The 23,918-nt window shown below is 42.0% G+C and overlaps 1 protein-coding gene across 1 annotated transcript in view; it reads right to left on the reverse strand.

Moving 5' to 3' along the window:
• DRP2 (dystrophin related protein 2) overlaps positions 1-14,962 on the reverse strand; it is a 47,686-nt gene extending 32,724 nt beyond the window's left edge. Inside the window, exons 1-2 of the mRNA XM_040264955.1 lie at positions 14,635-14,962; positions 745-924 (exon numbers count right to left, since the gene is read on the reverse strand). Of these exons, the coding sequence (XP_040120889.1) occupies positions 745-861 (117 nt within the window). The 5' untranslated portion in view covers positions 862-924; positions 14,635-14,962. The remainder of the gene's footprint in view (positions 1-744; positions 925-14,634) is intronic.
• Between the last annotated feature and the right edge of the window lie 8,956 nt (positions 14,963-23,918).

Here is a 23,918-nt window from a genome sequence, read left to right on the forward strand (position 1 = left end):
AGGGATTGAATCTGAGTCTCTTGCGTCTCCTGCACTGGCAGGTGGGTTTTCTACTACTGAGCCACCTGGGAAGGTTAAGCATTATAGGGCAAGCCAAAATATGCTTATACATCTCCCTTTTCTAGTCAGCTTTCCCTTGGACTTCCCTCATTGCCAGAAAAGTGGGTTGCCTTCTGGGATTACTGCCTCTCACACACCCTCTGCCCACCTGGCGCCACACACAGGCTGGCATACTCAGCCCCACCACTCCAGTCATAGGGGAGGAGAGAGAGAGGACAGGCCAGTAGGAAGCTCAGGAGATCTTTAGTGGGGTTAACCCCGGAGCTGTGAGTAGGACCAGGGACTTGAGAGGAGGAGCCAATGGAGGGAGAGGGAATATTCTGCAGGTAGAGAATATGAGGAAACCACAGGGAAGTCAAGGCAATGGAAGGTCCTGCCTTGTCCTAGGCTATGCCCTTAAGGAGCATGCTCTTCCGGGACCTCCTCTGGAAGCTTAAATGAAACCAGCCACCTTAACCATTGTGGGCTCTTTGGCTTTTCCAGATCAACACACTTCCTTTGCCTCATAAAAGGCCTCATGAATGACAGGGATGGGCCAGAGGAGGCCTCGTTGTGTGCAAGGGGTTTCATGTGTATGAAGACTACCCTTGAGCCCTAAGAAGCATGGATACCCACAAGAACACACACAGATCCTACGTCCACCCTCTCTCTCCATGGTTCTGTCTTTTGCCCTGAGCCTCTTACCTGAGGCTGGGGGCAGGTGCTTCGGAGGCTGCGGCTGTGATGGAAGTTGTCAGCTGCCCACCACTTATGACATCGTGGGAGGGTGTAAGGGCATCCCTGCATGACCATAGGTTGCATCAGAACCGAGGCTCATGGGGGTGGGTGGGGACAGGCAGTACATCAGCTGTTGAGCATAAGCACCTGGAAGAGTAACAAGGACAGATTTAGAGTCAAAATATAGAAAAGGCTTGTAAATGCAGCACTTACCCAGAGGTGCCTTGACCAGTTATGTCAATAAGCATCCAAAGCTTACTGACCTATCCAATAGTTTTTCCCAGGCCATCAAGCACCATAAAAAACTTGAGTTAATAATTGATCAAGGAAGTATCTATTGTTTCTCTATTGTGCTTTGTGCTAGAGACGAAAAGATGATATGCTATCTGAGATCTCATTGCATGGGGATAAAGTGTGGGAGATGGGGGGGCAATTGTGTAAGCTGATTGTTGTTTAGTCATTAAGTTATGTTTGGCTCTTTTGTGACCCCATGGACTGCAGAGTGTCAGGATTCTCTGAACATGGAATTCTCCAGGCAAGAATACTAGAGTGGTTTACCACTTCCTTCTTCAGGGGATCTTCCTGACCCAGGAGTTGAATCTGTATGTCCTGCATTGGCCAGAAAATTGTTTACCACTGAGCCACCAGGGAAGCCCATGTAAGCTGATAATGATAATAAAATACTTATGCAGCAGATGCTATAAATAAGGTTTTACCAGAAGGTTAGGGGAGCAAACAATATGGAATAATTAACTCTATCTGAGCATATGTAGAGATTTCAGACAGAGTGCATTTGAGATGAGTCTTGAGGGGTGAGTAGATATTTGCCTATGCAGAGAAGGGGAGAAAGGAAGAAGTGCTTTCCTAGGAGAGGGAGCCACCTGTGCAAAGGTGGATGTCACCCAAAAAAGCACAGCATGCTCAGAGAACAGTAAGTTCAGTATGGCTGGAGTTTGGGAGATGAAAAGACATGGTGAGGAGTTCTCATACAGAGAGAACAGACATGGGGAAAATCAAGCCATAAAGTGTTACTGCATTAATGGCAGAAGTATTTATGGGATGGAGTGAAGGGATGGATGAAGTGAGCCCTATCTGGTCATATCAGGAAGGCTCCCTAGAGGAAATATTCTTGAGGTGAGTCATGAAAGAGAAATTGGATTGTCATTAGACAGAGAAGATAAAACAAAAAAGGAACATTCCAAACAGCAGAAAATCAAATGTATGGCACAGATCAGAGTACAGGTAGGTGCCTTGTTGGGGAGTACCAGAGGAGGCTGTGGCCAGATAGGGTCATGGCTTGAATGATAAGCAGAGAATTCTAGGCATTATCTTATAGACAATACGGAGGTACTGAAGATTTTCAGCAGGGGAGTGACACAACCAGATTTGCATTTTAGTAGGAGCCCTCTGTCTTCCTTGTGGAGTGAGTCTCCCAAAGGAAGAATCCATTTAGAAGCTGTCAAAACAGGCAGGCAGTTGCAGGGAGGAGGGAGCAGAGAATATGACATTGAGATACATTGAAGAGGTAAAACACAGTGGATTCGGTGATCACTTGGATATGAAGAGTGAGAGAGGTGAAGGAGTTAAAGGCTTATAATGGTCCAAAAGCTGGATGAATAATGTTGCCAACAGCAGGAGGAGAAAACAGAAGAAGCAAATTTGGTGTGGTAGGGGTGTGAGGTCAGTGTTCTATAATAAGCTATTCTTGAGACATGTTCAGCTTTTGAAGTCAACAGCTAAGACAAGAGTGAAAAAAGTTAAATGTACCAAACCAATTGACAGTTTGGTGAATGTACACATGTCTGATTAGGATGGGTGGCTAAGACAATGCTTGCAGGTGATATAAGTGGTATCTTTTAGTGCTGGGCAAAGATGTGCAAACTTTGATCCAATAGCAAGAAGTGAACATCTCTCTTTTTTTAAACTTTTTAATTTTTATTGGAGTATAGCTGATTAACAATATTGTGATAGTTTCAGATGGACAGTAGAGGGACTCAGCCACACATAGACATGTATCCATTCTCTCCCAAACTCCCCTCCCATCCAGGCTGCCACATAACTTGGAGCAGAGTTCCCTGTGCTCCACAGTAGGTCCATGTTGGTTATCCATTTTAAATATAGCAGTGTATACATGTCCAAACTCCCAAACTATCCCTTCCCCCATCCTTTTCCCTGGCAACTGTAAGTTTGTTATTGAAGTCTGTGAATCTGTTTCTGTTTTGTAAATAAGTTCATTTGTATTATGTCCTTTTAGATCCTACATATAAGGGATGATTCCTGATATTGCTGATTAAATAGCCATCATTTTTAGTTTCTACTTCAGTGGTTCCCAACATAAGGGCCCCTTCTTAAAGATAAAAAAAAAAAATCTCACTTCACCCACTCACACCTACAAAGGAGCTGTACTTTTAGTACTTACAGAGTGAGAAAAACACTTATACATTTAAAGATCTGTGGACTCCTTGAACTAAGCTACCCTTCCCTCCTCCTCATGGGTCCATGGTCCAAAAACTGGGGACTATTACAGATCACACAAATGCAAGAACTTACAGTCTGAAGGATGTTTTATTGTGATCAAAGTCCCTAGAGATCACACAGCTACATAATTCCTCATCCCTAAAGAGATTACCCCAAAGAATGATTGAAAAGATGGCTCCTCTCTGATCCAACACCAATATGAAAGAATTAATCACTAAGACTTCCCTGGTGGTCCAGTGGTTAAGAATCCATCTGCCAGTGCAGGGGACACGGGTTCGATCCCTGATCCAGGAAGATTCTGTGTGCCACGGAGCAACAAAGCCTATGTGCCACAACTACTGAGACTGTGCTCTAGAGCCCACAGGCCACAATTACTGAGCCCCTGTGCTGCGACTGCTGAAGCCTGAGCGCCCGAGAGCCCATGTTCCACAACAAGAGTAAGTTTGTGTGCTCAGCCATATCTGACTCTTTGTGGCCCCATGGACTATAGCCCACCAGGCTCCTCTGCCCATGGAATTTTCCAGGCAAGAGTACTGGAGTGAAGTGCCATTTCCTACTCCAGGGCATCTTCTAGACTCAGGGATTGAACTCGAGTTTCTAGCATCTCTTGCATTGATAAGTGGATTCTTTTCCATTAGCAACACCTGGGAAACCCACAAGAGGAGCTACCGTAACGAGAAGCCCAAGTACCTAAATTAGAGACTAGCCCCTACTTGCCACAACAACTAGAGAAAGCCCACACTCAGCAATGAAGATCCAGTGCAGCCAAGAAACAATTAATTAAATTAAAAAATTAATCACTCAGATAAAAAATGAAGTATTGCTATGGACATATTCTAAGTATGAAGGCTACAAAAGTTTTGCTTTCAGACCTCTTTTTACATTAACATTTAAAATTTTTGCTGATTATATAAGCAATACCTGTTCTTTATAGAAAAATGGAAAATACAGAAAATCAAAACTGAAAATAAAAATGACCTATACTACTACTATCCAGAGGTAGCCAGCCATTACTAACAGGTATGAATCCTTACAGTAGTTTTTCTGTGAAAAATATATACTTGCACTTTGGAAATAACATTGTCATCATATTATTTATATATTAATTATATAGTTATAATTTATATCATGCTTTTTAAATTTGCCATTTATATCAGGATCAGTTTAAAATTTCATTAGCTATTCCTCTAACATATGACTTTTAATGGTTGCAAAGGTTATAGAGTTCTGTGGTTGAGGCCATGGGCTTTGGCGTCAGATAGACCTAGGGTCAAACTCACTCTATTCAACCTATTAGCAGTGTGGCCTGGGAGCAATTAACCTCTCTGAGCTTCAGGGCCCTCATCTGTAAAATGGGGATGACTGCCCTTGTAGTCTTGTTCTAATAATTAAAAATTATTAATGTATTTAAATAACTTAGCACAGTGTCTGGCAATAGTACACTATTCAATAAATGTTAGCTTTAATCATTGTTGTATAATATTCCATGGAATGGATAAAGCATAATTTATTTTAACAGTAAAACATGTCACACTGCAGTTTGTAGCCTTGTGCATATTTGTGATTCTTAAGATAATTTTGTAGAAGGGAGAGTTTGGGAGAGTTTCTGGATTAAAAGGCATGAACCAATTTCAGACTTGTATTAATAATGAAAGTGAAAGTCTCTCAGTTGTGTCCGACTCTTTGTGACCCATGGACTGTACAGTCCATGGAATTCTGCAGGCCAGAATACTGGAGTGGGTAGTCTTTCCCTTTTCCAGGGGATCTTTCCAACCCAGGTCTCCCTCATTGCAGGCAGATTCTTTACCAACTGAGCTATCAGGGAAGCCCTGTATTAATAATACATCCTTCTAAATTGCCCTAACAAAAATTAGATATCTTTATACCACCCTCAACAACCTATGAGAGAGCCTGTTTCCCAGCACACTTGCCAACAGTGAGTATTCTTTTTTTTTAAATATCTTTGCCAATTTTGTAAGTGAAGATGGCATCTTGAGAATTACTTTGTATTTCCTTAGTTACTTGAAATGCTTAACTTTTTCCTTACATTTTTAGTGGCCAGTTGTATTTCTTTTTTCATAAACTCTTTTTCTCTTTTGAGGTTCACCTCTCTACAGATTAAATTCCTTCCTTCATATTCTCCCCTACTGACCTGATATAAGTTTGATGCTTCACAAAATAACAAATCCAGGTATCAGGGAATTCAGATTTTCTAATCCCAATGCCGGCAAAAAAGGAATAAACTCTTTCTCGTCCTGGCATGACTATCCTCTGCTCTTTTCAGACTGTGCCATTGACTGTGACTTCAAGTCATTTCACCTCCTAGACCTTGATTTGCTAAAATGTTAATGGTTAACAGTTGCCACACATCAAAATGTTTGCTGTTTTAGTAGAACATACTTTTGTAGCCTGCTGTACTGTCTTTCTTGGTCCTCAAAGGACCCAACCAGAATTATGATTCCATCTGACAGATGAAGAAGCTGAGACCCAAGTGAACCTGGACCTCCTGACTTCTGGCCAGTGCTCTTTGTTCTACATAAAGATTCTTCTTTCTGCCTCTTTATTTATCTCCATTCTGTCCTAATTACCACCTGTACATATTGATTCTCTTCCTACTCCTCCTTTTAACTTGCTGAAGGTGAGGAATTGGAGATGAATCTGAATTGGTCCCCAAATGGCCAAGTGTAGAAAATAAGACATGTAAACACAAAAAGTATCACTTAAGGGAGAAATGATTCATACCTTCTGCAGGACACAGACATCAAGTTATGAGAGGTCACAGAGCAGGAACTGTTCCTTTCAAATTGAAGGGATTTAGGATGTATTTATGGAAGAGATGTTTTTGAGCTAAGGTGAGAGAGGAAGATTTGGATGTATAAAGTAGTATGGAGGATGCTTTTGGAGTAGAATTCATTCATCTGTGCTCTCCCCAGGGATCCTGCTAGATACCCAACTGTGACTTTTTCCTACTAGGAATACTCTTTTCCTAATTCTCAAAACCACACACAGGCCCTTCCAGGAGGATTCAGCATGAGACATTGTTTAACTTGGGCAGAGATAAAAGCTTTAAAAACATGTGGGGGAATACCAGGATTTCAGCATGAAAGCAAGATTGTCGGCTAGTGGAGGACAAGATTCATGCCCATTATTAATTTCTACTCCACACATTTTTAAACACAGAGCCAGACACAGAGCAGGTACTCAGTGAATGTCTCCTGACTTGATTTTTTAAAAGGGAAGTTTAGTTGGTTTTCAATATTACATTAGTTTCAGGTCTGCTGCTGCTACTGCTGAGTCGCTTCAGTCATGTCCAACTCTGTGCGACCCCATAGACGGCAGCCCACCAGGCTTCGCCATCCCTGGGATTCTCCAGGCAAGAATACTGGAGTGGGTCGCCATTGCCTTCTCCAAGTTTCAGGTATACAACATGGTAATTTAGTATTTTTATCAATTATCCTCCATTTAAAGTTATTATCAACTAATGGCTATGTTCTTTGTGCTGTACAATATATCCTTGTTGATTATTTTATGCATATGTGCTTCCCTGGTGGCTCAGAGGTTAAAGCATCTGCCTCCAATGTGGGAGACCTGGGTTCGATCCCTGGGTAGGGAAGATCCCCTGGAAAAAGAAATGGCCACCCACTCCAGTACTCTTGCCTGGAGAATCCCATGAACGGAGGAACCTGGTAGGCTACAGTCCACGGGGTCGCAAAGAGTCAGACATGACTGAGCAACTTCACCTTCATGCATAGACAAGTACTATGTGAAATCTAAAAAATAAAACAAACAAGTATACATAACAAAACTAAAACAGATTCCCGAGATTCACAGATATAGAAAATGCTAGTGGTTACCAGTGGGGAAAGGGAATAAGGAAGGGACACAAATTGACTTGATGTATTGAATTGAACTGCAATTAGGTAACTGTACAGCCCCTCAATTTTGTAGGTACAAATTCCAGGGAACATGAAGGGAAAGGCTTTGGATATACACATTTCTTGTGTTTGTGTGAAATGATGTATACAGAACGTTAGCATTTGAAGCAAGGCTTGAAATGAAAAAAAAAAAAAAAACAACAAACTGCAAATGACCTAAATGTCCATTACTTGGGGATTTGTTAAATAAATGATGGTGTATGCATACAATGGAATTCTATATAGCTATTAAAACCAGAATTAAGAACTCTTTATGCTCCAATATAGAATGATCTCTTGAGGTAAAGTTTTAAGTAAAAAGGAAATAAGAAAAAAGCTGTTAGTTTAATCTGTTTTAAAACAAAACATGTGCTTATATATACAATAAAATACTTTTGGAAATATACAAAAGAACCTGTTAACGTCGATTGCCTTTGGAGAAGGGAACCAAGTGGCTACTAAACAGACATGGGAGAATTCCTTCCACTCTTTTGAGATTTTTTCCCCTTATTTTCTCTCTTTTTAAAACTGAGAAATATAACTTACAAAAAGTACATAAAATATGTGTGTAAAATGTATTGAATTATTACAAAGCAAATCCCCATGTAATCACTGCTTGGGTCGAGAAATAGAATAATTATTTACATCCACAAAAGCCCTGTGTCACTGGGACTTCCCTGGTGGAGCACTGGATAGGAGTCTGCCTGCCAATGTAGGGAACACAGGTTCAGTCCCTGGTCTGGGAAGATTTCACATGCCGCAAAGCAACTAAGCCCGCATGCCCCAACTACGGAGCTCGAGTGCTGCAACTCCTGAAGCCCGCACACCTAGAGCCTCTGCTCTGCAACAAGAGAAGCACTGCAAAAAGAAGCCTGTGCACCACAACTAGAGAGTGGCCCCCACTCACTGCAACTAGAGAAAGTCTGTGCAAAAGCAACAAGGACCCCACGCAGCCAAAAATAAAGAAAGTTAAAAACCCCTGTGTCACCAATAGGAGATATAGTTTTCACTGAATATCCTTTTGTATCTTTGGAATTTTGAAGTGTGTGAATACATTAGCTATTTAACAGCTACTTTCTCCCTTCTTTCCCACTCCTCACCAAAGTGCCATAGACATCGTCAACTGTTTTATGGAAAGGTTGATATAGCAGCTTTTCCATAGCCAAAAAGCAGTAACAGTTAAAATTTACTTTATTCTACATTTTACATATATTAATTAATCAGTCTACATACAGGAAGTCATGGAATCCTCAGGACAATCTTATGAAGTAGTTACTACTGCTGTCTATATTGTGCAGATAAGAACATGGAGGCACACAGGAATAAGTAACTTGTTCAAAGTGATATTGTGACTATGAGGTAGGGAACTGGGATTTATATCCAGGCTGGTGTGTCCCAGAATACAAGTTCTTTACTGCTACACTCTTCTGCCTTTGTAAATTCTAGAACTCGGGCTCTGAGGCACTGTGGTCACCGACACTTAGCAAGTAGAGAAAATTCGTGGCTCTGGGCCACCAGCTGGGAGCCCAAGGGCTGACTCAGACATGCCATTATCCAGGCAAAGACACAAGCAATTAAGAATGGACAGGATGCAGTGGGTCTGGGGTATCACCCAGCTGGCAAATCTTACAGACCATTTAAATGACCTTCCTAGGGCATCTGGGAAGTAAACTGCTGGTCAACTCTCCCAGTCTGACCTCAGAGCTTCCCCAGTGCCTAAGAGCTAGGTAAATATATTTTGAATGAATGAATAAACTCTTTCTACCTATAAACTGGGAAAGTTTAGGAACCTATCCTACAGAAATATCTGCAGAAGTGGATGAGGGTATCTGCTGCAGTTTTGGTTGCAATAGCAAGACTGCAATCAACTCGGATGTCCATCAACAAGGGACTAGTTAAGTAGACTGTGTCGGAGAGGTGGCACAGCCTGACAGTGAAGGGTGTGGGCTCTGAGCCAGCACACTTGAGTTTCCATCCTGGCTTCTCGACCTATTAGTGCGGGTTTGGACAAGATCCCTGACTTCATATTTCAGTCCCTGCATCTGTGAAACAAGAATAACAGAAAGACGTACTTCATGGCCTTGTTGTAAGGACTTAATTCATAGTTACCATCTAGCAAGCACTCAAATCTTTTCTCTTATTGCAGTCACTCATGCTATGAAGTGACAGGGGCTTCGCTGATAGCTCAGGCAGTAAAGAATCTGCCTGCAGTGCAGGAGACCTGGGTTTGATCTCTGGGTCAGGAAGATCCCCTGGAGGAGGGCATGGCAACCCACTCCAGTATTCTTACCTAGAAAATCCCATGGACAGAGGAGCTTGGTAGGCTACAGTCCATGGGGTCAAAAGAGTCAGATACAACTTAGTGACTAAACCACCATGCTATGAAATATTACGTAGCTATTAAAAAAGGAGGTAGGTCTGTACCCACTGATTTGAACAGATGCCAGAGATATGTGTTTTAGGTTTTAAAACAGTTTCAGAGTGAATGTATCTAGTATAACTTTAATTTTGTAAAAAAAAAAAAACAACCTAAAACAAAAACATGAAAAATATCTTCTTTCTGTGTATGCACAGAAAGGAAGCCTACAAGGATACACAATTGTTCAGTGACATTTCTTCTGGAGAGTTGTATTAAGGGGACTCTCATGTTGAGTTTATACACTTTGTGTGTTTGTGTGTATAAAGTTTTTTATAACAAGGATTTATTGTTCTTGGATAAAAATAAATAGGGAGGCTCAGGAAAGAACAAGGCAGTGAAAAGAAGCCCCTTTTTTGTGAGTACAGATTCTTCTCTCCAACCCAAGGTAGCACTGCACGATGGCCCCCCTCTCACAGCACTGCCTTTCTACCCGACAGCATGGCACTAGGATATGAGACACATTTCATCTGCACCAAACCTTATTATGTGTTCCTAAAATACTTCCCGCAATGCAGCCAAAACCCAAGTTTCTGCTTCAGATGCTCTCACCTAATGAATAAATCATGGGCCACAGATTGTCAAGCTGGTAGAGACCTTAGAGATTATCTAGGCCAACCCCCTCATTTACAAATGGAAACAATGAAATGTGTTTCTGAGAAGGTAGCTGTCAAGCCATTTCGAGAAAGAAAATTTCTTTTCCATTGGAAAAAAGTCAGAGATGCATCCTTATGAGGACAATTTTATTATAAAAACCAATTAATAAACAAACTTCTGGTTACCAACAGGGAAAGGGGGAAGGGATAAATTAGGAACTTGGGATTAACACATACACACCTATATATAAAATAGGTGGTCAACAAGGACCTACTTATAGCACAAGGAACTATACTCAGTATCCTATAATAAGCCATAATGGAAAAGAATATGAATACATATGCATATGTGTGTATATAACTAAATCACTATGCTGTACGCCTGAAACTAAAACAAGATTGTCAATCAACTATACTCCAATTAAAAAAAGAAGAAAGAAAACCAAATGAAATAAAAGATATAGGAATTGGAAAGGAAAAAAGAAACAATTAATGCAATGTATCTGAAACCTTTACACACTGCTGGTGGGAGTATAAATTATTAACCATTTTGGAGAACAAACTGACAGTATCTCCCCAAAGTGAAGATTCTCATATCCCGTGACAGGACAATTGCCTTCTAAATATACACCCAATAGCAATAGTCACATAAGAATAGCTCCTCAGAAAAAAAAAACAAAGAAGAATATCTCCTCAGAAATGATCATAGTAGCCCTAATTGTGAGCCCCAAACTGGAAACAGCCTAAATGTCCATCAACTGCACAATGGATAAATAAATCATGGCATATTTCTTAAATGGAATGCTATATAATAGTGAAAAGTGAATGAACCAGAGCCACATGTCACAATGTGGATGAATTTCACAAATATAACATTGAATAGAAAAAAAAACAAATTGAAGAAGGATACATACCATTGTTATACATTTTAAAAATATAAAGCAGTGGCATATGGTGCTTAAAGACATATACAGTACAAATATAAATAAATGCATGAGAGGAACTTTGATCACAGAAGATAGACAGGGGATTTCAAGTCTATTGGTGATGTTTTTTCCTTAAGCTGCTGCTGCTGCTGCTAAGTCACTTCAGTCGTGTCTGACTCTGTGCGACCCCATAGACGGCAGCCCACCAGGCTCCCCCGTCCCTGGGGGGACGGACAAGAACACTGGAGTGGGTTGCCATTTCCTTCTCCAATGCATGAAAGTGAAAAGTGAAAGTGAAGTCGCTCAGTCGTGTCCAACTCTTTGCGACCCCATGGACCACAGCCTACCAGGCTCCTCCGTCCATGGGATTTTCCACGCAAGAGTACTGGAGTAGGGTGCCATCGCCTTCTCCCTTTTCTTAAGCTAGGTGGTGAATATCCTGATTTTTGTTATTCTTTACATCTCTTTGAATGCCCCCAAAATTTCTAGCACATTGTTTTAAAAATGCAGCAAATCACATGCTGAAAGGGAAATTCAGAATTTTCAGATACAACAAACAACGAAAGAAATCTGTAAGGTACAAATGTCTCACTAAAAATGACAGGATCGTTCCTTCAACCTGCTTCTTTTCCAGGGACTATTTTCACAGAACAGAAACTGCTGCCTGTGTGCTCAGTCGTGTCCGACTCTTTGCGACCCCATGGATTGTAACCCACCAGGCTCCTCTGTCCATGGGATCTCCCAGGCAAGAATACTGGAGTGGGTTGCCGTGCCCTTCTCCAAGGGATCTATCTGACCCAGGGATTGAACATGAGTCTCCTGCATTGCAAATGGATGCTTCACCACTGAGCCACCAGGGAAGCCCAGGGAACCTGCTAAAGGACAGAAATTGGGCATAAAGGACTGAGAATCAGGATATATGGGTTCCACTCTCTCAGATACTCAAAAAGAACAATTTCATTAACCTCTCAAATTTTCACCCTTCAAAATGTGGTGCTGGATTAGATGATTTTACAAGTTTTTTTCCATATGTCAATTTATTCGAGGATTTTTTTTTTTTTGAGCAGCAATTCCTAACACTGTGTGTGCAAGATACAAAAATTTTTCCATGGAGAAAAGAGGTCCTTGATCAAATCTATGTGGATTTCACTGGGTTGAACAGAATTAAACAGATTTCTTTACAGCAGTACTTCTCAGAGCCTTTAATACACTTACATACATGATGACTCTCCAAAAGGAGAATTCAGTTATGAAGCATTTTCAAAAAAAGAAAAAGATTGGACCATGGAATACACCCCACCCCCCACCACAACTCCTTATTTTAAAACAGAATCTATTAACATTCTCTGCAAACAGTGTTCTGTGGAACATCGGTGGTTTGGTAAATGTCATCCTAGAAGGATTTATCTCACTTGCTTTTTCAGTCGCTGATGTGTGTTAGAAGAATCTTTCCTAAGACAGGAATGTAGTTTCCTAGTTTAACTTCCAGAATGGGTTTCCTGTGAATGTCCCTGACCAGTGTAGAAGGCTGTCTTCTCAGGCTTCATTAGTGAGAGCCTATCCTCTCTGACTGTTCATGGGGCTCTCAAGGCAAGAATGCTGAAGTGGTTTGCCATTCCATTCTTCCTTTGCAGGAGAAGGGGATGACAAATGATGAGATGGTTGAATGGCATCACCCACTCAATGGACATGAGTTTGAGCAAACTCTGAAAGATAGTGAAGGACAGGGAAGCTTGGTGTGCTGGAGTCCATGGGGTCGCAGAGAATCAGACATGACTGAGGGACTGAACAACAAATCCTCTCTGACACTGTGGCAGATTTCACATCAGAAACTTTTGTACGTCTGTGGTTAGAAGTGCTTCCTGAATGGCCCCTCTGTGCTTGGCTCTTGGACCTTTGCTAACTTCGCTGCTTTGAGCCGTGCTCCCACCTTTGGGTGACGGTAGAGCTGAAGTGTGCTCAGACCCAGAGTTCAGGCTGAATGCCTAGGGGACAAGTCTCGTGGGAAGAGGAGCCCTGTCCAAATGCCCTCATTGTACGGCACTGGTTTACAGGAGGCAGAACTGCAGAGTCGAGGCCAGCCCACCCAGGAAAAGAGGGCCTCTTTTCTTCTTTCAGGGATAGGACACTTATCACTTCCACTGGCAGCACTGCCTTTTGGGGGGAGGGTTCCTTGGATGGTCCCAGGGTTTTCTGGAACCATCTCCCCATCCTAAGCCCAGAGAGGAAATCTCCTGAGGTTTGTGGCCCCCACTAGGCCTTTTAAAAGGTGTCAATGTATGGCAAAACCAATACAGTACTGTAAAGTAAAATAAAGTAAAAATAAAAATTAAAAAATAAATAAATAAAATAAAAATTGGATGGAAATATATAAAAAAATAAAAAAAAATAAAAGGTGATTTACCTGAGGGCCTTTAATCTAGAAACAAGAATTCCATTTGGAAAAGTCAGGCGCTAAGGTGGACGAGACAGAGAGGTTTTTTTTAAAAGGCTTTTTTTCTTTTGAACAATCAAAAAGAAAACATAAGAGAAAAGTATGTTCGTTTCCAGGCTGTGGGAGCTACCCTTCCTCTCTCTCTACCTCGCTCCACCCCAGCCTGACCCAGCCCCGGCTACCGCCTGGGACCCAATCCCTCTGAGGCCTGGCTCTTCCTACCAAAAAAGAACAAGGTAAGTCTTAACCCACACAGTCTCAGGGCCACTTACCAGGCTGGGGCACAGGGCCTGAAGCCGGGGAAGGCTAAGGAGAAGAGAAGGAACAGGGTGTTCGATTCCAGGAGAGGTGAGCCTGGTTTCAAAGCTCTCCAAGCTCCACTCTCAAGAGTGGAGAGATGCCTCCTGGTTACAAGGGGGTAGAAAGGAAATCAAGGGGAGCAGCCAGGAGGAAAACTGCAAGAGGGGAAGCTGGACTGAGCCAGGAAGTAAATGCAGAGATTAGGATGTGCCTTCAACCCCAGCCTCCTAGGTCAGAGCCTAGTTTGCTCCAAGGAAGCGCTCCTGTGTCCTGTCTGCTGGCCAGACAATCATTTGTTCAGGGGACCTGCTCTGAGGTCCCATGTTTCCTCTGTCCTCCCTTTTCAGCCAATGCTTTCTACACCCCTTCCCTTCCCTCCCACCAGGAGATCCATCCATGGACAAAAAGCCTGTCATTGAGAAGAGACATAAATAAATAAACAAATGAGTTAATAAATAAATACCCCTCTCCTCTCAAAGCAGCAAACTGTGGACCTTCCTCTTATTCATTTTCAGACCCTACTTGCTCAAATTGGCTGGAGTTTCTATTCCTGGGCATTTTTTTTTCTTTCTATGAATCCAAGCGGTAGCTACTTCATTGTGGGCATTTTTTAATGTAAGTCTTCCCCCAAAGGCACAAGCAGATGGCTGGCAGGCAGGTGCATACACACACACACACACACAGAGACACACACACAGACACACAGAGTACCTCTGGAGCTTCCCCTCCTTCAGTCATTCCCCCTGTGGGCTGAAAAAGGGCGAGGCTCAGAAATCATTTCTCTGTGGCCTACCTTCTGATTCCGGCAGGTCTGAGGATCAGGCGGCAACTAGGAGCTGGGTGGCTGGAGCTGGGCTGCTTCTGTGAATCAGCAAAGAAGTCCCTGAGACAGGAATGCCGACAGCTGCTGTATGCACACTCTCCCTCCGTCTCTCCCACCTCCCTGTCCTCCTTCTGCCCCTCCTCCCCTCTTTCAGAGCCGCTCTGTGTTGCTATGCAATCATATCATTGGCACTAATAGCATCTATCCGACCTCAGGCAAAGATACCCTTGACCAGGCAGATGCAGGAAGAGCAAGGACAGTTTTGTGAAACTATCAGAGCCTTGGCGGCTCTCGGAGATTTCAGTTCATTAGAAGCTGAAGAGGAAAGCGGAAGAGGCTGAGAGGCAGAGGGGGAGAGGCTTCCACTGGGGAGGAGGAGACAAAAGAGGCTGGGAGATCAATACAAGCTGCTGAGCCAGGAGCCTGGGCCCCAACTTCCACAGATCGAGCTCAGAGCCAAAGCCAACTTCAGAGCCAGCAGCTGGCATGATCCCTTGGTAGCCAGTCCAGGATTCAGTTTCTGTGTTGGAGGTTGAAACACTCTGCTCTAGAATTGTCACTGGTACCCAAGGTAGAGTCTTGGGCCCAGGGCAGTCTGCCAGTCACCCGTTAAGTTCCATCCTCACCTCCTCTTAGATCTAAAGGTGGAGAAATCCTTGCCCATGAGGAGAGCAAAATGCACCCTAAATGATTTGAGAAAACACAGCTCCTTCGTGCCTCCACTCAGCCACTACCCCAGTCCCTCTCCTTCCTTCTGTCCATACTAGGCTTTACTCTTTTAGCTGTCACCTCTGTTTAAGAGAAAAGGGTATGAATGCCAAACACATTGCCAGACATGGGAGAAACAACTGAAGAGATGGAGACAGTTATGTCCCTTTATAGGGTGCCCAGAGCACAGTACACTAACTCAATAAAGATTTACTGAATGAGTAAATGGGGTGGATGGATGGATCAATGGCAGTCAGAAGGCCCCCACCCAAATCCTCTTACACAAACACACTCATACTTAAAGCTCCCGTAGCTCCAGACCAGGGCAAAGAATAAGAGAAGCATTCTTCTTTCCTCTCTTCATTTCTGAGAACAGGGTGTGTATGACAGGGAGAAACAGATTGGTTTGGGGGTGGGTTGCTTAATTTCACTCATTTGCCTGTAAGAACTTTATAAGCTCTGATGGCACTGCAATTTAGAAGAGAATACACTTCCTGGCTCAAAGGACTTGGCACTAGTGTTGACAAAGTTTCCACAAAGACTGAGAATTAATACCATTATTATGATTGTTAGAGAAAACTCTCAGATAGGAAATAACTAACTGATGTGTGTGTTTTCTTTTGAGATAAAATGTTAAAAACTTAAGCTGCTGGTGTCAATGAAAGATTAGCCATAAGGCTGGATCTCTTTAAAACAAACAAACAAAATTGGAACCAACTGCTCCCTCCACCAAACAAGGCTTTCAGAGCTGAATGAGTGACCCCTCCTGCCTGGCTAAAACAGCAGCAGCCAGGCCCCCATGCCAGCGCAGAAAAGGCCTTTGATTTCTGAAGGGTTTTTGGAAGCACATCCCAGCTTCTCAACCTACATACCCCCGACAGAGCATTTCTGAGCTCCCCAGCCTTGCCCTGCCTGGCCCCAGTCTTAGCCCTGCCAGCATGCAGGTTTTCTCAGCACCATCCTGACCCAGGGCCCCAAGAGCCCTTTACACCTGACTTGGAATGACTTAGGGATAAGGGGAGTTGGCTAGAAGAAAGATTAGAGAAACACTCTGAGAAACTGTTGGGTTGGCACAGTGCAGAGCACACACCAAACACATGCAACCTAACTTTAATCTCACCCCTGGCACCAGTAGGCTGGTGGGTCAATCCAAAGCCGAGCTTAGATCTAGAAGGAGGAAGGAGAATGAACTGGATGGGATACTTGTTCCCCAACTTGACTGCACTTGGAACTGCCCAAATCACTGTAAGCACTCAGAATCCTTCTTCATTTTTCTATCTCTAGAGAAAACATTCAGGTAGCAGATACAAAAAGACAGTACCAGAGTCCAGGAAAATAAACCCATAGAGTTTCTTTCACGGGATACAACAAAATCTTTCCCCAGATCTCCTTCCCACTGACCCAATCATCATGGAATCATTGTTCCTTTACTTCAGGCACTCAGACCTCCTGTGAAAAATGAGGATATTACCATGAGACAAAAAACATTAAAGTATTATCAGCGACCAACAATTAAGATTTAATTATTAGATTATAATAATGGTTAACATTATTGAGAATTTACTTCAGGCTAGGCACTGTTCAAAGTGCTTTGCATACGTTATTAGCTCATTTCATCCACATAGTAGATTAAAAATAGGTTCTATTATTCACCCCACTTTACAGATAAAGCTCTATAACATGGTGAGGTTACATGACTTGCCCAAGGTCACACAGCCATGCATTATGGAGCTAAGACTTACACTAGATCTCTCTGGGCAATGCCCGCATTTTTAACCATGATGCTATATTGCCTGAATGTATGTTCTAGTGGCCTGATCAGATGTCAAACCTAGGTAGGTCATTGAGACAACTGTGACTAGGACAAAGTCCCTGGATAGTTTTTCTAATCTTTTGTGCCTTTCTCAAGCTATTTTCTCTACTCAAAATGTCTACCTTCCCTTTAGAGGTCAAAAACACAAAGTCCCAAGTGAGCAGACTCCACACAAATTTTGATTAAAACTGAATGGAGTATGAAAGGGAAAAGACAAGTGACCTTGAGATGAGGTGGATCGCTCCAGTTTGCTATAGTTCCCACACGGCCCACTGTACTCTGCTGCTGCTAAGTCGCTTCAGTCATGTCCGACTCTGTGCGACCCCATAGACGGTAGCCCACCAGGCTCCCCCCGTCCCTGGGATTCTCCATGCAAGAACACTGGAGTAGGTTGCCATTTCCTTCTCCAATGCATGAAAGTGAAAAGTGAAAGTGAATTCACTCAGTCGTGTCCGACTCTTAGCGACCCCATGGACTGCAGCCCACCAGGCTCCTCCATCCATGGGATTTTTTAGGCAAGAGGACTGGAGTGGGGTGCCATTGCCTTCTCCGCACTGTACTCTAGTCATTTATATTTCCTGTTTAGCTCCTGTGGTTTTTCAGTGGGTGCCACCTCATAGGTTACCCAAGGTGCACTCTTTACTGTGGTAATTTGGGGGTATTTGGAGGAGGACTGTTTGATTTTTGTTTCCTGGAGGGTGTTGAGATAGTCTCTATAGTTGTCTCTCAGGAGAGGTAACATCTTTGCTTGAACATTGCAATTCGAGAGAAAATTTCACTCTGACATTTAAATCCCATGCATGCTCAGCTGCTCAGTCACATCCAACTCTTTGTGACCCCATGAGCTATAGCCCACCAGGCTCCTCTGTCCATGGGATTTCCAAAGCAAGAATACTGGAGTGGGTTGCCATACCCAGGGATCGAACTTGAGTCTCCTGCATTGCAGGTGAATGCTTTACCCCTGAGCCACCGGGGAAGCCCATTTAAATCCCAGGGACACTCGTTTTCACCCAAGCGACATTTGGACAAAGCAAGCACACAGGCTAGCTTCAACTATTTTTCTGAGGAGGACAAGGAAAGATCAAAGGACATCAGGTCACAAGCTTTGATTGTAGCTCCACCCTGGTAACCTGTAGGAGGATGTTTGAGACCCATCCTAGTATCACTGAGCAGGACTTTGCTCAGTGGACAAGGATAGGTGGGGCATTTCAGGCAGAGATAAAACATGTGCAAAGTTACAAAGCTGACATAGCACTGCTTGCTAAGGGATTGTAAGTACTAGAGCACTAAGCTAGGATGGGGTTGCTGGTGGGAAGCAGCAGGGAGTGGCAGATGAAGCTTTGCAAGCACACATGAAGGGTCTAGGGTCATCTGTGTTTTTGTGTTTTTTTCAAGTAGTGAAGTGGAATGGTCAGATTTATGTTTTAGAAGTATTACTATCATTCTAACGGCTTCCATGGAAAAGACAAGTTTTTACATTGAAGTATAGCTGATTTACAATATTAGTTTCATGTGTACAACATAGCGACTCAATTTCTTTTATAGATTATACTCCATTTAGAGTTATTACAAAATAATGGCTATATTTCCCTGTGCTGGAAAATATATCCTTGTTGCTTATTTATTATATATGTAGTGGGTTGTGTCTCCTAATCCTCTACCCCTATCTCACTCCTCCTACCTCCTCACTGATAAATACTAGTTTCTTCTTTATAGTTGTGAATCTATATCTGATTTGCTATATTCACTAGTTTGTTGTATATTTTAGATTCAACATATAAGTGACATCACACAATATTTGCCTTTCTCCATCTGACCTATTTTACTTAGTACAGTACTGTCCAGGTCAATTCATGTTTCTGCAAATGGCAAAATCTCACTCTTTTTATAACTGAGTAATATTCCATTGTATATACACCTTCTTTATCCATTCATCTGTTCATAAGCACTTAGATTGCTTCCATATCTTGATTATTATAAATACTGCTGCTATGAACATAAGGGTGTATGTTCTGATTAGTGTTTGTTTTTTTTCCTTTTGGTTATATACATAGGAGTGGATTGCTGGATCATATTGTAGTTCTAGTTTTAGGCTTTTGAGGACCCTCCATGCTGTTCTCTATAGTGGTTGCATCAATTTAGAATCCCACCAACAATGTCTTAAGATTCCCTTTTCTCCATATCCTTGCCAACATTTGTGAAGAACAATTATTGAGTGCTTGCTGCATACTAGATCTGTGCTAGAACTCAGGAGCACAGAGAAAATTTGGAAACTACCTTCAGGTTGCTCATAGCCTAATGGGTGAAACAACTAATTAAACAGAAATACAGTCGACTGCAATGAAGGATGAATTGGAGGGGAGGAATGCTGGAAGCTTGAATACTTGGTAGGAGGCAGTTGTAGTACTCATCTGATGAGGACCTGAAAACAGAGCAGTTGGTAGTGAGGATGGAACAGTGCCCCCATCCCTAATGGATCTTCCTCATATTATCCTTTCCTTTTATCATTTCTTCCTAGCTTTACTACTTGCCGAGTTGCTAAAAGAGAAATAAACTGTGAATATGGTAGGTGGGGGAGAGGTGGTGTAGGTCACTCCCATTGTCATTCCACAACCTTATTATTGGCCCCCAACCATGTTTACCAAAAGTACTACTTGAAATTGTTTCTACTCTTCTCCAACACCCAACCCAAGCTCACCTACCTCAGCAAATAACCACCATTTTTGTTTGGCTGAGTGGTGAAAGATATCCCTGTAAAAGTCCTCTCTACTTCAGAATTTCATCCCATCTTCTTCCCCTCCCACCATCCTCTGACAAAGGACCTCCCTTCACTTTTTCCTCACCAAGGTCAATACCTCTGCTCATGACCTCACATCATTCTCTCTCTGTCTTCTCTAGGAACTTCATTAATTTTTGTTTTTCTCTGGTTTTCATCTTCAGTCTTTTCCTTGCTTCTGACACTTTCCCCTGCTATCCAAAAACATGTGAGGAGAAGGGAGATTGCTGACTCCTGTGGGCTAGGAAAGGGGAAGAATGTTTCCCCATTAGAGAGAGCCCTCCAATTCACTCTACAGGAAACCACTGCACACACAACGAGGTCAAGACTGTCTTATCAACAAGGTAGAGAAAGTTTGAAGGGAAGAAACATCATCAGGGTAAAGAATTACTAGGTTTCATGTAGGGCTGTGAAGTAAAAAGTCTCACTAAGAAAATGCAGAGGAGGGCTTCCCTGGTGGCCCAGTGGTAAAGAATCCGCCTGCAAATGCAGGAGACACAGGTTCGATCCCTGATCTGGGAAGATCCCACATGCCACAGGGCAACTAAGTCCATGTGTCACAACTAGAGCCAGTGCTCTAGAGCTGAGCCACAACCAGAGAAAGCTCACATACAGCAACAAACACCCAGTGCAGACAAATACAATATTGTAAAGTAATTAGCCTCCAATTAAAATAAATAAATTTAAATTTTAAAAAGAAAAAACCTAAAAAAATTAAAAAAATAAATTAGTAGATAAATAAATCTTAAAAAAAGAAAATGCAGAGGATAATAATAATAATAATAAACTTTTTTACCAAAGGGGAAAGGGAAGAGAGATAAATTGGGAATTTGGGATGTTAAGATACACACTACTATATAGAGAATAGATAACCAATAAGGACCTACTGTATAGCACAGGGAACTACATTAAATATCTTGTAATAACCTACAATGGAAAAGAATCTGCAAAAGATGTACTTTTGCAAAAGGTATACTTTTCTGTATCAGTTCAGTTCAGTTGCTCAGTTGTGTCTGACTCTTTGCGACCCCATGAATCACAGCACGCCAGGCCTCCCTGTCCATCACCAACTCCCAGAGTTCACTCAGACTTGCGTCCATCGAGTCAGTGTGAAACATTATAAATCAACTATACTTCAATAAAAATTTTAAAGTAAAGAATTTGCAGAGTGTTTTTTTTTGCCACATTATTTTATTTACCTAGCAGAAATTGCTTCCAATGAACGGGAATTTCATGCAGCAAAATTGAAAGGGTTAAGTAGAGACAGAGGTGAAATGCCTCAGAATAAGTTGGGATTGTGAGAATGAGTCAGGCAGTAGGAGGGAGGGAGTTTCACCAAGTGTGTATAACATAGACAAGGGAGCAGAAAATTGGGTGCTATGTTGGAGGAACACATTTGAAATGTAGGGACACACTGCTGAAAAGGCTGGGTTTTGTCATTGAAATTGGTAAAGAATAAGGTGAAACCACAACAGAGAAGGGTTGAAGAATCAGTGTTGTCCCAGTCAATAGTCTTGGCACCCTCTGCTCTTTCTGCTGAACATCTCAAAATGTAGAACTCATCTTACACACTTGGCTACCTCCCACCCTCTTCTGCTGCTTTTCAAGCTTCTGCTACACCAGACCCAGCAGCTGGGATGTTATATAACCAAATATTATGTTCTATTTATGTTCTTAAATGTATTCCACTTAGACCAAAACCATTCAAGCTACAGTAAAGGTGGTATAGTGGAAAGAACACAGAATTAGGGGTCAGAAGACAAAGGTTCTAGTACAATTTTGCTACCAAATTGCTGTTAACCTTTTTGCACCTTGGGTTTTTTCCCCCTTTACCAGAAAGAGGATAATATCTGCTCTGTTCACTTGATTAGGTTGAGAATCAAACAGAATAATGGATATCAGTATATATTGAATATACTGAAATTATAAAATGCTGCTCAAATATAAGAGATTATTATTTCCATTGCTTCAAGGTCCTGGTGGTTCTCCTATCTGCAAAAGACATAAAGACTTGGAGTAGATTATAGCAGCTAAAGAAGCAGAGCCAGAAATGTAATTAGCTCCCTGTCTCCATAATAGATCAGATACTATATGCTTTAAGTAGACATACCAACAAGGCACCTCAGATCATTTATCATCCTTCACATTATCAACATTCTCATCCTCTTTCCAGCTGAGAAGGCTAGATATACACACACACACTAACAACCTTCACATATGCAATTCTAGGCTAGGATATACAACACAGTGGTAGCTCAGATGGTAAAGAATCTGCCTGCCTGCAATATGGGAGACCTGGGTTCAATCCCTGGGTCTGGAAGAGCCCCTGGAGGAGGAAATGACAAATCCCTCCAGTATTCTTGTCTGGAGAATCCCGTTGACCAAGGGGCCAGGAGGGCTATAGTCCATGGTGTCGCAGAGTCAGACATGACTGAGCGACTAAGCATTCACTCAAAGTGAGACTCTGTCAGTGTTAAAAGGATGGCTTACACAGTGTTTTCTGGCCAATAACCAACAACTCACAGCTACTGAATGGGCCCCTCCTTAGAACTGATCTTAAATGCAGTCTTATAAGGGTGAATAAAGTCGGTGGGTATCTACTTGATATGACTTGAGGAAGACTGAAACGCTATCACTAATCAAAATGATTTCCCCTGCTGGCCCTGTCATGAGACCTGCAATTCCCTACTAATCTCTTCTTTCAGGTTAAGGCATCTGTCAAAATGTAAGAGCTATCTTCAGTCATGATACATGATAATCAGTAGTTTATCACTTTCATTCTGATCACCAGACAGGTATGGAATACAGAGCAAATTATATCACAGAGGAAGGCAGAGAGGAAGCTTCAGTATGATGTATGATGGACAGCTAGAGTCCAAAGAGTCCAGTTGAAGACACTTAGAAACCTCAAGCACCAAAGAGGTAACATTACAAATCCTATATGCCGTGTTGTGCTAAGTTGCTTCAGTTGTGTCCAACTCTTTAAGACCCTATGGACTGTAGTCCTCCAGTTCCGGTGTCCATAGGATTCTCAGGCAAGAATACTGGAGTGGGTTGCCTTGTCCTTCTTCAGGGGATCTTCCCATCCCAGGGATCGAACCCTTGTCTCTTATGTCTCCTGCATTGGCAGGTGGGTTCTTTACCACTAGTGCCACCCGGGAAGCCCCACAAATCCTATATGCCAATATATAATTCAAGATAAAAATAATATTAACCTATAAAGTAGGCATAAGATGGTTCAACAAAATCTGATTTTTCCCATAATTTACACTGCAATTCTTTTCTATTGCCATACAATTCATACTTCAAAAGTATACACTTCAATGGAGTTTAGTATATTCAAAGTTGTGCAACGACCACTATGATCAATTATAGAATATTTTCATCACCCTATCCCCTACAAAAAAACTTTATCAGTCACTCTCTATTTCCCTCGTCCCCTCCTAGCTCTAGGTAACCACTAATCTACTTTCGAAAAGTCTATGTAGTTTTTCCTATTCAGGACATTTTACATAAATGGAATCATACAATGTGTGATCTTTTGTGTCTGGCTTCTTTCACTCAGCATAATGACATCAAGATTCCTTCTTGTTGCAGCATGTATCAGCACTTCACTCCTTTTATGGCTGAATAATATTTCCTTTTATGGATATAACACATTTTGTTTAACCATTCATCAATTGATAGACATTTGGGTTGCCTCCACATTTAGGCTATTATTGAGTATTGCTGCTATGAACATATGTGTATAAGTTCTTGTATGCACATATGTTCTAAATTCTTTTAAGTATATACCTAGGAATAGAATTGCTGGGTTATATAGTAACTCTATGTATTTCACTTTTGAGGGACTACCAGACTCTGTATCAAAGTGGTTATACGATTTTATGTTCCTGCCACACCAATACTTGTTATTGTTTTTTGATTATAGTATCCTAGAGAAGATCATCAAAAAAG

Source organism: Oryx dammah, unplaced genomic scaffold (assembly GCF_014754425.2).
Source record: "Oryx dammah isolate SB20612 unplaced genomic scaffold, SCBI_Odam_1.1 HiC_scaffold_23, whole genome shotgun sequence".
Taxonomy (NCBI): domain Eukaryota; kingdom Metazoa; phylum Chordata; class Mammalia; order Artiodactyla; family Bovidae; genus Oryx; species Oryx dammah.